The sequence below is a fragment of the Aythya ferina genome (assembly GCF_964211825.1).
Source record: "Aythya ferina genome assembly, chromosome: 3".
NCBI classification, from domain to species: Eukaryota; Metazoa; Chordata; class Aves; order Anseriformes; family Anatidae; genus Aythya; species Aythya ferina.
The window spans coordinates 42,369,343-42,387,350 of NC_140298.1; the positions used below are offsets into that span (position 1 = coordinate 42,369,343).

The 18,008-nt window shown below is 36.8% G+C and overlaps 1 protein-coding gene across 10 annotated transcripts in view; it reads right to left on the reverse strand.

Annotated features, from left to right (window-relative positions):
• DISC1 (DISC1 scaffold protein) overlaps positions 1 to 18,008 on the reverse strand; it is a 200,414-nt gene that overhangs the window by 93,077 nt on the left and 89,329 nt on the right. For all 10 annotated transcript variants that reach the window (XR_014690915.1, XR_014690916.1, XM_084513139.1 and 7 more), the window contains one exon: positions 8,432 to 8,620. Coding sequence is in view for 8 of the 10 variants with exons in the window: in XM_084513139.1 (XP_084369265.1) it covers positions 8,432 to 8,620 (189 nt within the window). In the remaining 2 variants the exon portion in view is untranslated. The remainder of the gene's footprint in view (positions 1 to 8,431; positions 8,621 to 18,008) is intronic.

The window sequence follows — 18,008 nt, forward strand, 5'->3', positions numbered from 1 at the left end:
GACCTTGGAAACCTGTATGATTCAATTAACACACTAGCAGCAGACAGTCATCTCATTCTTTTTAAGTATGTAGGTATTAAGTGAGAAGTCAGTCAAGGATTATAACATTTCAGAATATCACAATTACAGAAACTTTCATTTAGCTTTTACCTTCACCACTGTATTTGCAAACACGTCAAAGAAAACTGTAAAACCATAGTAATAAGAAAGAACGAAGCAGAAAAAATTAGCTACTCTGAATGTGACAATGAATGGGAGCAGAAACTGGAAAAAAAAAGGAGTATTTCATAAGAGTGACACCCTGAATTCAATTTTAATGGAATGCCAACCCAAGGGTTTCTTTTGACTAGAAGTTCATACTCCTAGGTTCTGTATCTGAGTATTATCAGTCAGTAACAAAGCAAAGAAATTTTCAGATATAAGAAAATTATCCAACTTTCCATGTAGTTACTGAGGCGAATACCATCAGTTATAAATCTTTAGATTTAGGCACAAATTGCACACATTAATGTTGGCATGGAATTAGATTTGTACACTGTAACTCAAAAACACTGCCAAAACTGTATCTGTAGATATCTATGCAAAACAGCCAACTCAACAGAAACCACCAAACCAAGCACCTGGGTGTCTCAGTTTCCTCATATGTGAGGCAGGGATAGTAATATTTACCTTTCTTTGAATGGTAATTCTGTCCTACCTGGTAATTGTAACTACAAGTGCTGGCAGTTGTCTTGGCCCTCTTCTGCGCATAGCAGCATCCTCAGGCCTGCTCCACCTTTCTGAACGCTGCTCAGCAGCTCCCGACAGACTCTAAAAGTGGAATTTTCTCAAAGCATCTAGAAATAGCAGCCGTATACCACAGGTACACAGTGGAATTAGACAACATACAGTAGTGTGCAAATACTATCAGCCCAAACTCTGGAAGAAGTAGCAAAAACCTTAAAGAGTGGTTTTTGGTCATCACCAGTGCTATTTTCATGATAAAGTAGTTAGAATAGCATATGAAAACCTGTTCTATCTGTCCAATAAGCAGAAGACGCTATTTTTTGTTTATTTCTTAATCCTGGTATTCTGGCATCCTAGCACCTCATTGATTCTGAAAAGAGCTTTATTCATAAAAATAAATAAATAAATAAAATGTTGCCAGGTTTCAATATGAGCCCAATACTTCAGAAGATGTCGTTGCAGAACTGGAATCTAATGAAGTGTGGTTAGTACTGGTGGCATATACTTCCAAAATGACTCCAAATTCTCTCATCTGTGTTGCTTCAAATTCATCTTGCTGCAACTCAGTCAGCTGAAGCAGAACTAAACTAAAAAGTGGAGTAATGCAGAAACCTAGAACAGAGATGGCAAATCAAGAATAATTTAATATAACACACCCCCCAGAAGTTTAATGCAGTGAGCACACAGCTGCCATCAGCATTTCAGATGTTAAGAAGGCTATCAAAACTTTTTGCTTTTTTGTGACAGGGTTGAAAGTTACCTACCAAGTTTGGATGCCTAACTCCTAATACAGGAGGCTGTTCAGTAGCACTTTTCAGCATCAGATTATACTTCCACGATTCCAGCAGAACCACTCTGTATCTCTGTAGCACTGCAACTTGGAACCTTGTTATCTTTACTGCTTAACCTAGTTAAACACAAGATCATCGTTGCCAATGAAGAGAGCCAGCTTAAAACTTCAGACCAAGTTCAGTTTCTTAAACCTGGTCCATAATACCTCTGTGACCACAGAACCAATACTGGGTTACTTCAGTTATCTTTCTGTTGTGCAATCAAGTCATCCTGCTGTCTACAAATAGAGAGCATAACAGGGGTATATAAAACTTTTCAGTAAAGTTCACACTGTCAGATCTCAGAAGAAAGAAACAGAGGAGAAGTTCAACCTTTGAGCATCAACAAAGAAAAGGCCTGATCAAAAGACCCCTATAGATATCAGTAGGCTTTGAATCAAGCTACACTGTCAGTTCAGGTTGCATGAACAGACATGTTGTATTTTTTGCAATACAGGTATTTGCATTTAATTATGTAGAACAGACATTAAAAAATCAAAAACCTTCATTGCAATTATATAAACCAAACCTATATATTGAAAATCATAAAATATTTTACATATTTAAGTGAATGCCATCAGACAAGATTAACTTCATAATCACAATTATGAGCAACACAATTACAAGTGACTCAAGACATATGGCGAACAAATATGAAAAAAAAAAAAAAAAAAAAAAAACAGACTAGTTTCCAACCTTCTCAATCCTGACAAAACTTCATTTCTAGAATAAAAACATTTTACATTTTGGTTATAGGAAATGCTCGGCAGAATGCAGGTCTTTATCTGCTACTAAATTCTACAGTTAATATTTGCCAAAAACGTAGCTCCTTAACATACACAAAGAAAGCTCAACTATTTAAATATTATTTAACAGAGATATTAGTAGAAAACAAAATCACTTATTTTATATAGATTCTGTGGAAGGATGACATGGGTGAAAAACATCAGTCTAAATTTGATCCTCAAAACTTGATAACTTAGGGTCTATCGTAAAATTTTAAGTCCAAAGGTAGTATATGGCTATATTTAACCTGGAAGATTCCAAGTGCTTTAAAAATGACACAAGAAAATGAGTACCACACTCACAATCAATGACATGCAGACAAGCACATGATATGCATAACAGTACAAGTCCGAGCAAATGTAGCAATACCAATTTTTCAAATGAAACAGCAAAGAGAACACCACTGAGCAGAATGCAATTACTCGTGCTGTATTTGGTAAGGACAACACAAAAGGAGCCGTGCAAGGTTGGGCTTCTTGTTTTGTTTTTGTTTTTCTCTTTCCTCCATTTGTGTGTGTGTTTAAGTGTGTGTGTTCTGCTGTTGTTGTTGTCTTGGTTTTTAGTTGTTTGGGTTGTTTTTTGTTTTTGTTTTCCTTTTCTTAGGTGGACCTGGTCTTTATGTGCTGCCTAACAGAAGGCTGCTGCCTACTACTTTGGAGCATCAGATGAATGTCAGCTCAGAATAAAGGATGCTACCAACTGCACTGCCAATACCACTTCCTGCGCCACCAAGGGTTTTATACTTTCTGCAAAAGCTAAAGTGAACGCTGGCTAAATCTGACAAGCCATTCCATTCCACCACTCACACGAATGACGACAGGCATCTCATACAGTTATGACACGTGGAAGATAATGACCTTGCACAAATTAGAAGTGGACACACAATGAGACTCAGAACAGCTACTTTCTCAAGGTAGCCCATCTGTTACATGCTATGCGGTTTTCCTTTAAGGATTTATTTAAACAGAAGCAATCAAAAGGTTCATCTTTTCAGTTTAGAATCAGATAATCATTCAGATGCAGAATAAACTGTGGAAAGCCTATTTGGTGCAGGAAAAAAAAATACTGTAAAGAAAAAAAAATTAAAAACACCACCTGAAAAATCAGTAAAGCAAAATGTGGTATGATTTTTGTCATGATATAGACGCATTGAATTGATATTTTTTGAAATCATTAAAAATGGTTTCATACCAGTCTTAATATTCTTTAGACATTTTCAAAAAGCATTAGAATCATTTAGGAAGAAAAAAATGGAAGCTTCTGTGTAATAATTATTACTGAAAGCAAATATTTAACCTGGAAAAAAAAAAAAAGTTTCCTAGTGGGAAGTACATCATCCATGCTTCTCAGACTTTAATGCTGAATCTGTCAGAATAAAAATGTGTATTTAAAAAAGAATAAAAATGGTTTGCAGTAAACAGTCTTTAACAGTTTGGTAAATCACATCCCATACATTTGTATCTGAAGCACAGAACCTGCTTTTCATAAATAACTCAGGAAGCAAAGCCAATATAACTTTAAGCAACACGACTAGTAGTTTCTGCTGCCGACATGGTATTAAGTTTCAGACTAATTAACTACATCCTGTATAATGACCAAATATGCAGCTATTTGAATAATTGCTATAAAGTGACTAAGAGAATTTCTGTTATTCTTCAAAGTACATTCTGAATACCATATTTAATCCTTAAGTAGTAAGGACAAACCTGCATTTTTTTTAAAAAAAGCATACCAAAAATGGACCTGGATGGTCTCTCTTCCATTTTAGGACAAAAAGCTAGGAGATACTCTGTGCAAGTGTTCAGAGTATGTGCAATGAGCATAAGTAAGAAAAACTGAGTGCAAAAGACAATTCCAGCTTCCTAGAAACCCTTCAACTACAGCCGATTGATTATTTAATAAGCTCATTTTCAGAAAACATCAGTCAGCCCACAAGCAGGCTGAGAAGAGCTTCAGGTCTTACACAAGAAATTTCTAAGACAATAAAACTCTCAGTGAGAGTTCAGCAGTAAAGACTGAAATATCACCTTCTAAACAATGGTTAAAAAAGGAGGGGGAGGTTGAAAAGCTATTTTGATGCGCATGATAGCCTTTATATTTTCTCTAGAAATTAATTCAGTATAGAAATTCTACTTAAGGCGACTTGGCAAGCATAACCTAGCAATTAGATCGTGAAATACAGTTTTGCGCAATACATACATTATTTACCAGAAGATGCTTTCCCAAAAAGTGTAATGGTGACAGAAAATGGCTAAGTGCAGTCAGAAAAGGAATTCAGAAAATGAGGTAGGAAAACCTGCCCTTCGGTACCAGTAATGAGGAAATTGAGACAACAGGGTAGGTTTCATTTCCAGCCCTAGGTTACAAATGCCAATCAGCACAAGCCAGGATTTTTAAGTGCAATCTAGCAGTTTGGCAGCCAGGCAAGTAATTAAGTTTCACTTGTCTGGAACAGGGTTTGGGTTGTTTTGGACTGCAAAGCAATTATCTTCCTTGCCATAACAAAACCTTTTGACTTGATGAGGCAGATCCGGTCAACAACAAAACGCAAAACCTTCAGTGATTTCCCCAGAACCATTATGCCTTAAGGTACAGGAATTCCTGCAGTCAAGAAAAATGTAAGCCTCACACAAAGCTATGTAATTTTAAATATTTTATTATTAAATATTATATTATTGAATATTTTACATTTTAAACATGTAATTTTTAATCTGTTTATTTGACGTGATTAATTCAGCTCACCAGAACATCAATCGGGAAACTTGGTTTCACCACCATTTCAGGTAAAATGGCACAACCTCTGTGTCTCTGGCTTTCCTATCTGTAAAATGGCAATAATAGTTGATCCCTTTTATAGAAATGTTTTAATGCCCTCAGAAGAAAGTTACTATATAAAGGACAAATCAGTACTATTCATCTTAAAATACTAATCAATATGTTACTTTTTAATGCTTCTATTATCCAGCAGGAAAAACATTTTTGAGCATCTCTAAAAATATGAAAGGATTTTTGTCAAATCTCCTTTATAGGGAGCACTGACAGCTCTCAGCACAGTAAGCCAAGCCTGATTTTTGCACTGCATCTGCAATATCTTTTATACTTGGGCAGCTGGCACAAAGTGAGAAAATTCATTAACATGCTAATGATGTGTCCTATTTAAAATTCCAGCTCTGATTATTGTGTGATTAAGTCTCTTCCCTTGACGTCTGTTTCCTTATATCTGCATTACCGTGAGAAATCAACAATTACTAATGAAGTAAAAAACAGGTGACCAATTTATACACAAAAGAAAGACAAACATACACACAGCATTTCTTTTTCAGCATTTCTTTTTTTGTTGTTGTTCAGTATTTCCCAGACAAAGTGGTATTGTCTTCAGTAAAATAAACATTTCAAAAAAAAAAAAAAAAAAAAAAAAGTTTTTAAGTTGACAGGGACAAATGATAACAGTTCAAGGGCCTGAAAACATAGGAATAGCTCCGCATAGGAATACCTGTGCAGAAGGTTTTTAAGGCACTATAAAAGAAAAGAGGGAGAGATCATGATGCAGGGTATGTAGAAGATTATTGCCTGGAAACAATAAAAAAGCAAGAATGAGAGGTGACAGCAGCTCCAGTCAATTTAACTTCATTTCCAGGAGAAAAATGAAGCATCTCCTTTCTGCATTGAAAGACATTTAAACCAATTAGCTTATTTAAATTAGCACAAGCCTTCAAATAAGACAACGACTAAGGGACTAAGACATGGTCCTCAGTAACTTGGGTGAAGGTGGCCCTGCTTGAGCAGTGGGGTTGGACCAGCTGACCTTCCAAAGTCCCTTCCAACCTCAACCACTCTGTGATCCTGTGACCTTACTTTCCCTGCAGTACTTTCAGTACCCTATGCTTAGTTTATGGACAGACAGCTATTTCATAAAGAGTTGAGCTGGGTCAAAGCGTAGCACAAACCCATGCAAGGAGGGATCACAGGTATGTCCCTACTGAGCAACAGGAACAGATCAGCCAGACTACTCCATATCATTTTTGCTATATAAAGTTAACATGGATAATTTTGCCTCCAGGGAATTATGAAGAGGACTCACATGCTCCCTTACAAACTCTGGACAGAAAGCTAATTAAAAAAGAAAAAGACAGAGGGCAGTAATGTCCTCAGCTAGTACTGATGGTTAGAGAAAGGATTTTTCTGCCTGGCTCATAGCTATAGATGGAAAAGTCAGACCAAGTACGAATAGTCTGCACCAAGTAGTGGTACCAAGCAGTTGTGCCAATTTTATCTACAGCATGGGCAAAACTGCTCTTCTCAGCAGCAACATGAGTTTCATTAATTTTATTTCATAAAGGTTGCATCTTAAAGAGGGCATCAATCTGTTTACTATTTTCTAGACTCTATCAGAATGCTGTTATCCAGTTAAATGTGGTGGTATCAATCTCATGCTACCATTCTCAAACCTAAAGGAGTTTCCATACCTTAGAGGAGAAAACAGTGTAGATTACATAGAAGGGGGACAGGGAAGAGAAAAAGGGAATTTACCAGCATGCGCTTGCTAGAGTTTTATTTTAATGTAGGAATAAATTTCTGCTTATGCCTACAGAATCACAATAAATTAAAAAAAAAATAAAATCTGAGTAATAAACATCTAGTGTTTTGCAATTTATTTTCACAAATTGTAGGACAGTAAAGGTCAGACCAAGAAGACACCTCATTACAGCTACAGAAATGCAAAGTTAAAAACAGTCTCTGAACTGCTAACAATTCTGTTACTTCAGCAATAGTCTTGCACAGGTTTTGTTTGAAATACTACTGAAGAAAAATACAAATGAGATGTGCATATGCATTATAGGAAGTTTAATTGTCCTAGAAACAAAAGAGCAACTAAACGGACAGATTGGAAGGTCAGAAACCTCTTCAACTCACTTGCAAATTCAAGCTATGAGGAAGTATTATTGACTGACGTGGTTCTCCTGAGTTTGCATCACATGGCTTAGGTAATTGCGCACTACTTGGAAGAACCGATTTTTTAATTTTTAGCCATTTTACTTCTAACAAAGCAAGTTCTAGTCTAGTTGTGTGTGTGTTTATTCTTCTATGCATTTTAAAAATACTGCCTTAGACACGTTCAGTTGCCTGAAAATTTTTTGCTTCTAAGATAGCTCTGCCTATCCACTTGCCTGTGAAGAGACATCATGGACTTTGAAAACAGGGGCACTGTTCACTTCTCAATCAACCTACCCATAAGATCCTGAAAAAGGAATGACATTTCAAACCCCGAGAGCTTTAGAGTAGCTCTCATATTTATCTTTAGCTATTTAGATGTAACTATAGTAACTGTATATTTGTAATCAAATAAATGTTATTCAGCCTTTCCATTTAATCCAGAAGCATGACCATCTTATCTAACTTCAGGAGAGGGTACAGAAGACAACAGGATAAACCAAGTCTAGGACTGACTCTTTTGTTAATTTGTCAGTAGCTTCCCCAGTAACTGGGGAGAACTCCCCCAGTTCCACCATGACAGTGTGAACCCAGTACACTGCTTATGCTTGTATGTGAGCTGCATTTGGGAAACTTTTTAACCCCCATTCAAGCACAAATTTAAGAAAAGAACTCTTGCGTTCAGAACCATGCACACATTGTACCTCATTCATTCACAGCTATCACCAAAGCTTTACTAAATAGGTTGTTATTGTCACAACCAACAGCCACTGTTGACATGTAAGACTACATGTGCTTTTTCTGTACCCGAGTTCATGCATAGTATCATCATCACTATTACAATGATGGATTTAGAAAAGAAAGGTTTTGAGAACTGGGCTAAGATAGATCTCATAAAGCAGTATATTGCTAGGATATCCCTCCTCCCCACCCCATGTGCCTCCTCTCTAGTGAAAATAGCTGACAGATTATTCAGCATATTGCTATCTAGGTCCTCGACAAGCTTCCCTCAGAAAATTGGTTAGGTTTTTTGTTTGTTTCTTATTGTTGTTTTGTTTGTTTGTTTGTTTTTTAAATGCACAATGGTTTGTCAAAGCCAGTAGACTTCCAGATGCCTGTGACTGAGCAAAAGCAGTAACAGCCGGTGAACTACTTACCAAAGGCAGTCTCTCCTTGTTCAAGTTCTTGTTTCAGTCTGTTGTAATCGTCTTTAATTCTCTCTAATTTTCGGATGTTTCTGGCACTTAAAACCTGCAGCTCATTTAGAAGTCCTTCCAGCCCCTCCTTCTCAGATGTTAATGATCTTATTTCTTCTGTCAGATCCTTAGCAGTACCGAAATTACTTCCTGCATGTTTTGTGGGGGCAGGGGGAAGAGGGAGGAAAGAGACAATGAAGGAGACACTTGTAACATCAGTAGGTTACACAGCAAACAAGGGAAATGAAGCAACTACTCTTTTCCAACAGCAAACAAAAAACAAATCAGGAAAGAAAAAAAAAAAGACTTTTGCAAGTATCCATTTTATTAACATGCTACAGAGTCATAATTGCATCAGATTTAACCTCATGCACATAGAAATAGCTTTTTTGGAGGAAATTAACATTTTTGGAGAATATTTACTCCTAGGGTCTACACTTCAGAAAGTGTCATACTGAAATTCATTGATCACTGTGCTGTCACTTTTCTTACCATCTTTTGGTTTTGAAGACCTCAACTGACAATACTTCTATGATAGGTGCTATCAATCCACTAGACTCTGAAGCATTCCTCCTTGAACAACGAAGCACTATGCAGTTATTCACAAGCACCAGAAGGTTGTTTATAAATGACATCACATTTCTTAAACAACAAGCACCCACCAAAAAGATCATCAGGAGAAAATTCTGAGAAAACATATTTAAAAGTCACAACTCTCTGCTTCTGACTCTCCATGAACTGTGAAATCTCAGAGACAGGCAAAAAAAAAAAAATCAAGAATTGCCAGCTCACTTCGCCCTGTAGTTTTCAAGAAGCGTTCAGGTCCTTTAGACAGGGATCCAGACTACAGTTCAATTCCCAACCAGTTTACAGCTTGGCCTAGTAAGATTTGCTACCTAACCTTTCTGAAACCTAGTGAGAACCAGGAGAGGAATGTTTCCTTACTTCACAGAGAGGTTGTACTTATAAATACACTAATGACAGCAAGATGCTCTGCTATTAAATGTTTTTTAAATAGCAGTAACTATTATAATGCTACATTTATACAGCCATACCTGTGTTTTTTCAGTGACTCAGCAACTTGATTTAATTTTAAAAAAAATCTCAGAAGACTACCTGAGAAAAACAATCTCCATGTAGACTTGCCTACAAGACCTAAAATTTATATAGTGCAAGAACTAAACTCCAGCATTATCCTGACTTAGGAAAAACATGGCATTATGATCTAGTAAGTAAAGGCATTTAGATTCATAAAACCATAGAACGGCTTGGGTTGGAAGGGACCTTAAAGATCATCTGGTTCCACCCCCTCCCCCCTGCCATGGGCAGGGATGCCACCCACTAAATTTATTATTTATAAAATTTGCTCTTGGAGCAAATACTAATGTGAAGCACAGCCAGTTATACACATAAGATGTCTCATCAGCTTCTATACTATGTGCATGATTTTAGGCTCATGAAATTTGAAGTCATGAAGTTTGTAGCGCTTATTCAGATATAAAAGCTTCCTTGGACTTTTCCTTTTTTTCAAGGATACAATAAACTATTTCTTATACATAACAATTTTTTAATTCAAGATGAATTCCAAATCAAATCCACATCATCCTTTTTGCCTGTTGTCTCAAAATCACAAAGTCTTAAATGGGAACAGTTGCCTTCTGGTCATGTAAAAGGAGCATGAACAGAATGAAAGTATCTGGACTAATCAGAAGATGGCAAATCTTCTAGCTGCTGAGAGTGGCTCCATTCCTCCAGAGCAGAAGAACGAATGAAAACACTTCCACCAAATAACTACAACCAAATAACTGAAACAAAGGTTTCACCAAACCTTTTTTCCTTAAAGTAGTTTTTGTTTCTTTTTAACAGATCGAAACTTCCCTATTTCTACTTCTCAGCTAAAACCCTGTTTGCCAGTTCTATTTATCTTACAATTAATCATACAACTAAATAACTATAAATTATTTAGTTGTCTATTTACAAATAGTAGAATCTGATGTTTACCAATGAATTTATAGAGAAAAAAACAGGGCAAATCTTACTATCTTAACGTGTCATGTTTCCAAATGGGCAGAACACAGCGGGAGATAAGCATGACCACTACACAAAATTGATGGGGAAATGGCAGATACTCAGATATTTCTAAAGCAAAAAGACCTACAATGAAACAGTGTACTTTTATTTCACCTGAACTCATCCCAAGCATCAGCACACACGAGTCTTAATAAAACATGAAGGCAAGAGATTCTTCATTAGAAACTGGAGCTTGCTGTTACGTTTCAGAAGACAGGAAGGAAAAAAAAAGTATGATATTATATATGAATGTTTTATACATAGCGAATGGATACAAATTCCCAGAGGGGAATTTTATATCAAAGCTAAGGCTACGAGGAAATGGCATCAGATACATGCCCAGAAGCCAAAACTGCCTGATGCATCTTCCCTGACTGCACAAATGTCTGAAAGTCTGCAGTGAAAATTCAGAAGAGCAATATGAACTCATGCACCACAGGCATCATCAGTGAGCTTCTGACCTCAATCACAGCAACAAAAATAACTCTTTCTGAAATGCTGTAAGAAGGTTGATTTAAAAATTAATATATAATCCCTAGCTGCCAGCATTAAAAAACTGTTGTTTTGTGTTTAACAAAGTCACTTTGGATGATGTAGAAACATTCTTCATACACATGTTAAAACATTTTATTCTGCTAGTATCCATGAAAATGTTAAAATTCCTCTTTTTGGTTAATGATTTTGCTTAAGCAAACACAGTAACTGTTGCTTTATCAACCAGAAAAAGCTGCATTTGATTGAGACATACCACTAGAAGAACTAGTTGGATGATACCAGATAAATAAAGCCAGACATAACTCTTCCCAAGAATCATGTGAAGTAAAGTTGGGATTATAATAAAATCTGTAGTCAGTCACCTGAGCTCGGCCAAACTCATATTTCTGCTAGCATAGAACTTCGAAGTCCTATTTTCATTTTCCCATTTGAAGTATACAGTGCTCTGAACAGGCTGAGTAGCATGCTTAAAGCATACTGTCATAAGAAGCTGAGTATGTGCACATTATAGTAAGGTTCAGCTCGTCAAAGTTACCCAGAAGTCAGCAAAACAAAAATACAACCAAAACACCAAAGAGCAACAACAACAAAAAAATTAACTTCCTCCTTAATCTTGCCCACTGGGGCCCTCTCCACTCATGTACATGTACCTCCTTCATCTCCTTCTCTCCAACCACTGACATCAGGTAAGCTCCAACAGCTTGATTTGAATGCCAAAGAAATACCAGCCAAATCAGACAAAGCAATCCACACTGGCAAAATAAAAAATATAAAATATTTATTCCCAGGCACAACATAGCTAAATAATTCCATTTATTTACCGTAAAAAATGAATAGTGTATTTAGATTATTTTCTCCTCTTCCCGAAAATTGTACTAGAATGGCTACATACTGCAGCTAAATGGTACTCTGCACATCAAGTATCTGTTCTTCATACATAATTACATGCTATTTAAACTCATGTCCACAGTAACCACTCATCGTCAGATTATACTGTATAAGGCGGACTGTTGCCCACTTACAAGCCTCAAATTAACATTACATTATTTTGATACCATTTACCAGCAACAAATTGACTAAAAATATCATTTGAAATCTATCCCATTTTGTAAAAACCAACAAATGGGTTATTACTTAAGCTTTGTTCAATAATTCCCTTGCAAAACATAAGACAAAGTTAATGGCCCAGAGCCTTTTTACGCTAAGTTTTTATCATATTTATGCCAGAAATTATGTGCACTCATAGTTTCCACTATTTATACTCAAAGCAGAGTGGTATGTCCCATCCCTACTGAAACTAAATTCATTACAGTACAAGCAAAGGAATGATTTTTGTGTAACACTAAAGCATACATACTAGACATCAGCCTGAATGTCAAAAAAGAACAGACTGGTCGGTATTTATCATTACCTATAAGCTTTTTCTTCATAGACTAACACTACCTTTAATAATACATAGAAGAGAAAAATTCTGTTTTACCTTAGGGCATTTACCACCACGGTATTTATCAAAGGCGCTGGAATTCAAGGCTGAAAATCCTCCACCCCATGATTAATGAGAATACAAACCAATTCCAACACCAGAACAGAACTTGAAGAAAATAAATATCATTCAGCTTCTCACAAAGAGAAAAATCTAAAAACGTGAGGGGAATAAAATATTTTGGAAGCAGTAACTGTATAGCAGTAACAGCACCTTTGAAAATCACAAATAGCAAATGAGGGACAGTCTATCATCCCCTAAAATATTTTTAAAGAATTCCAAGCATCTGAATCACAATTCCTGTTTTCAAGGTAAAATGGAATAATCCAGACCCATCTTCTTGACCCCTCCCCTTCAGATATTTGTATACATTGATCAGATCCCCTCTCAGTCTTCTCTTCTCCAAGCTAAACAGGCCCTTGTATGATAGATGCTCCAGTCTTATCATTTTTGTAGCCCTCGACTGGACTTGCTCCAAAAGCTCCATGTCCCCCTTGTACTGGGGAGCCCAGAACTGGACACAGTACTCCAGGTGAGGCCTCACCAGGGGAGTGAGGATTGCCTACAAGGATGTTATGTGAGACGGTGTCAAAAGCCCAACTGAAATCAAGATAGACAACATGCGCTACTCTCCCCTCACCCACCCAGCTAGTCATTCCATCACAGAAGGCTACCAGGTTGGCCCCCTTGTTGAGCCCATGACTACTCCTGATCACCTTCTTCTCCTCCATGTGCTTGGAAGTATGCCTGACTCCTGAACTCAAGGACTACCCGAATGCATGGACACAAACATGTGCACACAAGCTTCCCCAGATAATTGTTTTCCCCTGCCAATCACATCCCCCAGCCACCTTACACCTTTTAATCTCTTGTTCTTTTACATCTGTTCTCTCTCCTACCTCTGCCTCCCCTCACTACCAGCAAAGGGGAAGAAATGACATGCTCAGGGTAGGGAAATGGCCCAGACCTGATCTCCATGATTTTGAGGGCTTCATGAAATCAGATCATGCCACCTAGACTTAGGCACCAAAACCTCATGTGCTCAAGTTCAGGGGATTGTCACCTTGGCTTCCTGGACAGTCTGTGGAAAGAGGGAAAGCATTGACATGTCCTACAGACTGCACAGGGGTTTTCTAGCATCCCCTCCAGACCACAGCACGGCCTTTCCGACTGGGTGAAAGCATCTTCACAGCTCTCCCCATCTAATGTTTCTCCTCTGAGCACAAATCTCCAGAAAAGGAACTGCCAAGAAGATTATTCTACCCTCTCTTCTCCTCCAGGGAGAGCAGGTTAGGTAACAGGGGAGAAACGGAGTAAGTTGCTACATGACTGACTGGCTGCTGTAACAGAAGCAATGATTTTCTGCTGTCTGGTCACATATCGTGTTAGAGCTTCAGCTACTACAAATTGTCTTGGAACTTCACTGCAAGCCAGTAACACCCAGCATTCTCATTTGGAAGTAAGATAAAAAGACAAATTACATAGATGTCTGAGGTCTATGTGACTGTTTAGGAGTTGGCTTTAGGGGCTCACAGGCGTTATTTTTTAAATGGGTTCACAGGCTTGCAAAAAGTACATCACTCGTAGCAATATACAGCAGAAAACTTCAGTTCGTGAAGCATGAAGTGAGCATTGTGGGAACACATGCCAATAAGCAGCATTGTATGCTGGCACAGGACATTGTGATATGGGTGGGCATGAAGAAGAATTTATCTCAACATGCCACCGAGCCATCAATCCAAACTGCTGCTGGAAGCAAGATGCTGAAAGTGGAGAACCAATTTTGTCATCTGACAAGACACAGGTCCCTGTGAGACTCCAATTCACCAAAAAACTACGCCTTCACAAGAAGGCATAAAGAGGCATTGGTATTCTCGCCTCAAAGACAAGCTGGATTCCCCACCTGTACCCAACAGTACTTCTCAAATGTTAAATATACAAACGAGAGCACCATCCCCTTCCAGTAGAAGATATTAAAAGCTGTATCTAGCATGGCAGGGGAATGTATCAACATCTTGTTGACAACTTTATGACCATACCTAACCTGCACGAATTGACAGAAGGTAGCAAAGGAATGAAACCAAGACATCCACATTACCAAAACACACATATGCATGGTTGAGAAGTTCCTTCAGCCTCTACTGACATCTTCCAGTCTGACTGGTCCCCTCTCTAGCATACTCATTCCCAACAGAAATGCCTACTTCCAAAGCTGGAAGGCTGGTTTCTTTCTTTTTTTTTTTTTTTTTTTAATCCTTTCTTACAATTGCTGTTCGAGCCATGCAGAACTTAAATAAGCATCTGAGTAAGCAAAGAGGTAACAGCACCAGCATCAAATTTTGTGTTTAGCATTTATGTCACGTTATTTCTAAGCTACACTTCTATGCAGGAATAAGAGGGGGAAAAACACTTTTTGGTTATATTACTCGAAATCATTCTACTGGAAATCAGTATTTCCAGTCACCTCCCATTTGCAGGTATTTAATGATATTGAGATAGTGCTAATTATTTGATGATGACACAAGATATCCTACTGGTATCAATCAGAGTATATATATTTTCAAATATATATTTTATATAGTATAATATAAATATAAATATGTATTTTATATATTTTTAAAAAACATATATATATTAACTACTTTAAAAATCACCTTACTAGCTTCTGTGTTTGGATCTAATTTGCATTTGCAGAGACATAGAGAAAGTTAATGACGTGCATCACACAGGCAACTACATAATGAATTCAGTTTTTCGTTCACATTTGCTTAGCTACCCAATAGCCACTCTGTGGCTATCTGGTCCTACACTTTAGGCACTCCCAAGAGAGGGAAAAAAAATCACAGAGCACATGAAAAAACTGCAATATTTATCAAACATAATGTATTTTATTCACATACAGGAAACAGACCGAATGATGGCTAAAAATACATTTTAGTTTACATCCCTCCTCCTATTTCCAAATTATTTTCTCTCTAAGAAAAAAAGAGAAATGTACCATTTCTCACATATGATTTGATTGCTTGCAGATCAGCCTACAGAAGGAAAATAAATTTTACTAATATTTTTACAGTTACATTCACACTTGCTTACAGACCATCCTGTTTGAATTTTCTTACTGGTTTAGGTTTATTTGATCTGCAATTTATTTCCCCAAAAAATTTTGTGCTACATATGCCCACCATGCTAACAGAAAGAACATAGTATCGTGTTCTGCCATATTCTTCCCACACCTGATGACAGAAATTTTATAAACATGTTAGGAGCTACTCTAAGAAGCAATTGTTATAATTATCACACACAGGTTTCTAAGCACTGACATTAAGCTACTTCTTTGTTTGTTTTTAATTTATACAACATCTTTTAAATGGTAACCCAAAAGATTTCACCAATAAGTATTCACAAATATATATGTCAACAGTAAAATCTCATGCCATCAAGAGTACTTGTTAGTTATAATTAGCTAAAGCTACTGATTTAAAATCATGTACAATATAATACGATTCTGCTAATTATGTTTGGAGAAAAATTTTGGACTAGCATCTTGGGAGTATGAACTCTAAAGTTATTTATGACAATAGGCAAACGCCAACCAGAAGTGAAGGAGCTGCTGATATGAAGGACCTGAATTTTGACTGTTGATACAAATAGCTCTTAACTTTCAAGAATATTTTTTTCATATGAAATCTCAACATAATGTAATCAATCTACTATATTTATTCTACTACCTTCAGTAATCTGAATGCACCCACCCCCTTTTTCTTTGTCCTCCAAACTTAGTTTTACACTCCTTCCAAGGAAAAAATAACAGCAAAGAAGAACTTTTACATATGTGGCATCATCTCTAAAGTCTTTACTGCATCTTTTATTATACAATCTTAAAATTAAGGTATTAGACTGTCAGGAATAATAGAATTGCTATGCTTACATTGCATTTATTCTGGTATTTTTCTCTCAAAACAAGATCAGCTACATTTGCATATGTTTTGGTGCAAATACACCAATACTGTAAATCAGCGTGACAGCAACAGACAATGCAGTTCATACAGAACATTAATGCTGTATGAAGCTATCCAGGTAACCATTAAAGGCTGTGGTACACATCAAGCTTTCCAAATCATTACATCATGACACATGTAAGATCTGACAATGTATTAATAACTGTATTCTTACGTTCATCTAACTTTAGGGATACATGAACCAAGATACATGCAATTGCATTCAGACGCCTTTTAGCTTTGACACTGTTCCCAAACCCCCTAAAACTAACTGCTTCCTCACAGAAAATGCTATGTTGAATGAAAACAATGCAACATCTCTTCAGAGGAAAACAGTTGTTTTCAGTATCCATTAGCATTGTTATTTGAGGAAATTATTTGAATGACTGATCCAACTGCTACAGTAAAAACAGTAGAAATACCATTTATCTTTGCCTAAAGCTTCCAAGACTAAATGAAAACTCCTAAGTATGTCCACCAAAATTTATGTTTACTGCGTTTCATATACATATATACTATTAATAATTGCCTCTGTATCTCCTACTATTCCAAGGCTGCCTTTAAAGCTGCATATTACCCAACTGAAGATTCTCTCACCTTTTAACATTTTAGTATACCCGGGCTGTTGAGCAACCTTCTGTTAGCTGAATGTCAGTTCAGGGGATATGTACATGCAATATATTCTTAAATCTTGTCCAGTATTTTTAAGGTGGAGTCATATTTCTTAACTATGTCTTATTTAAGGGATGAGTATCCATGTGTTAGGCATAAATGAATGACAAGAACTGAACAACCTCAGCCTTCTCTATATTATCCACTGCTCATTGTCTTCACTTTAAGTTTTGTAAACAAAAAAAAAAACAAACTCATTCTTACTCTTTCCTCTTCCACATTTAGCAAATCGTTTCTTCCCAACTAGTTTCTCTACCAGCTGCAATTCATTCTGCATCCTGGCTTTTCTGTTTTTATCAATTCATGAGCTAAGACTAAAATATTTCTATTTATTTGCAGAATTTCTTTTCAACTTTCAGGTCTTTAAAACATCAATTTCTGTCATTCCTGTATCTTTTGCATACTACTCTACATTTAGCATTAATGAGTGCCATTACTACATCACAGTGTCTGCTGTTACAGAATTACTTTTCACCCTTGATATTCAACCAGTTCCCTCCAACAACAAAAATCACATCTAAAATACTTGCTCCCTTGTATGTTTTTCTACCTCCCCCACTGCCAAATTGCCTTCATCACCTTTCATTAATGCGTTTCATCATCTTCAGTGCTTCCTTCCCAACTTACAATCAGCTATCTGTTATAAACAACCAACCGTTATTATTAATTCCATGCTTTTGATGCTATTAGTTTACTCAGAAAGCCTCGGTTATCTTCCATTTGTGATGGTAGCAACGAGGAACTACTTGGGTATTTTCTCTTCACACTGGGATATTAAATTGCATTGTTTTGCATCTATGCCTGAGCTTCAGAAGACCCA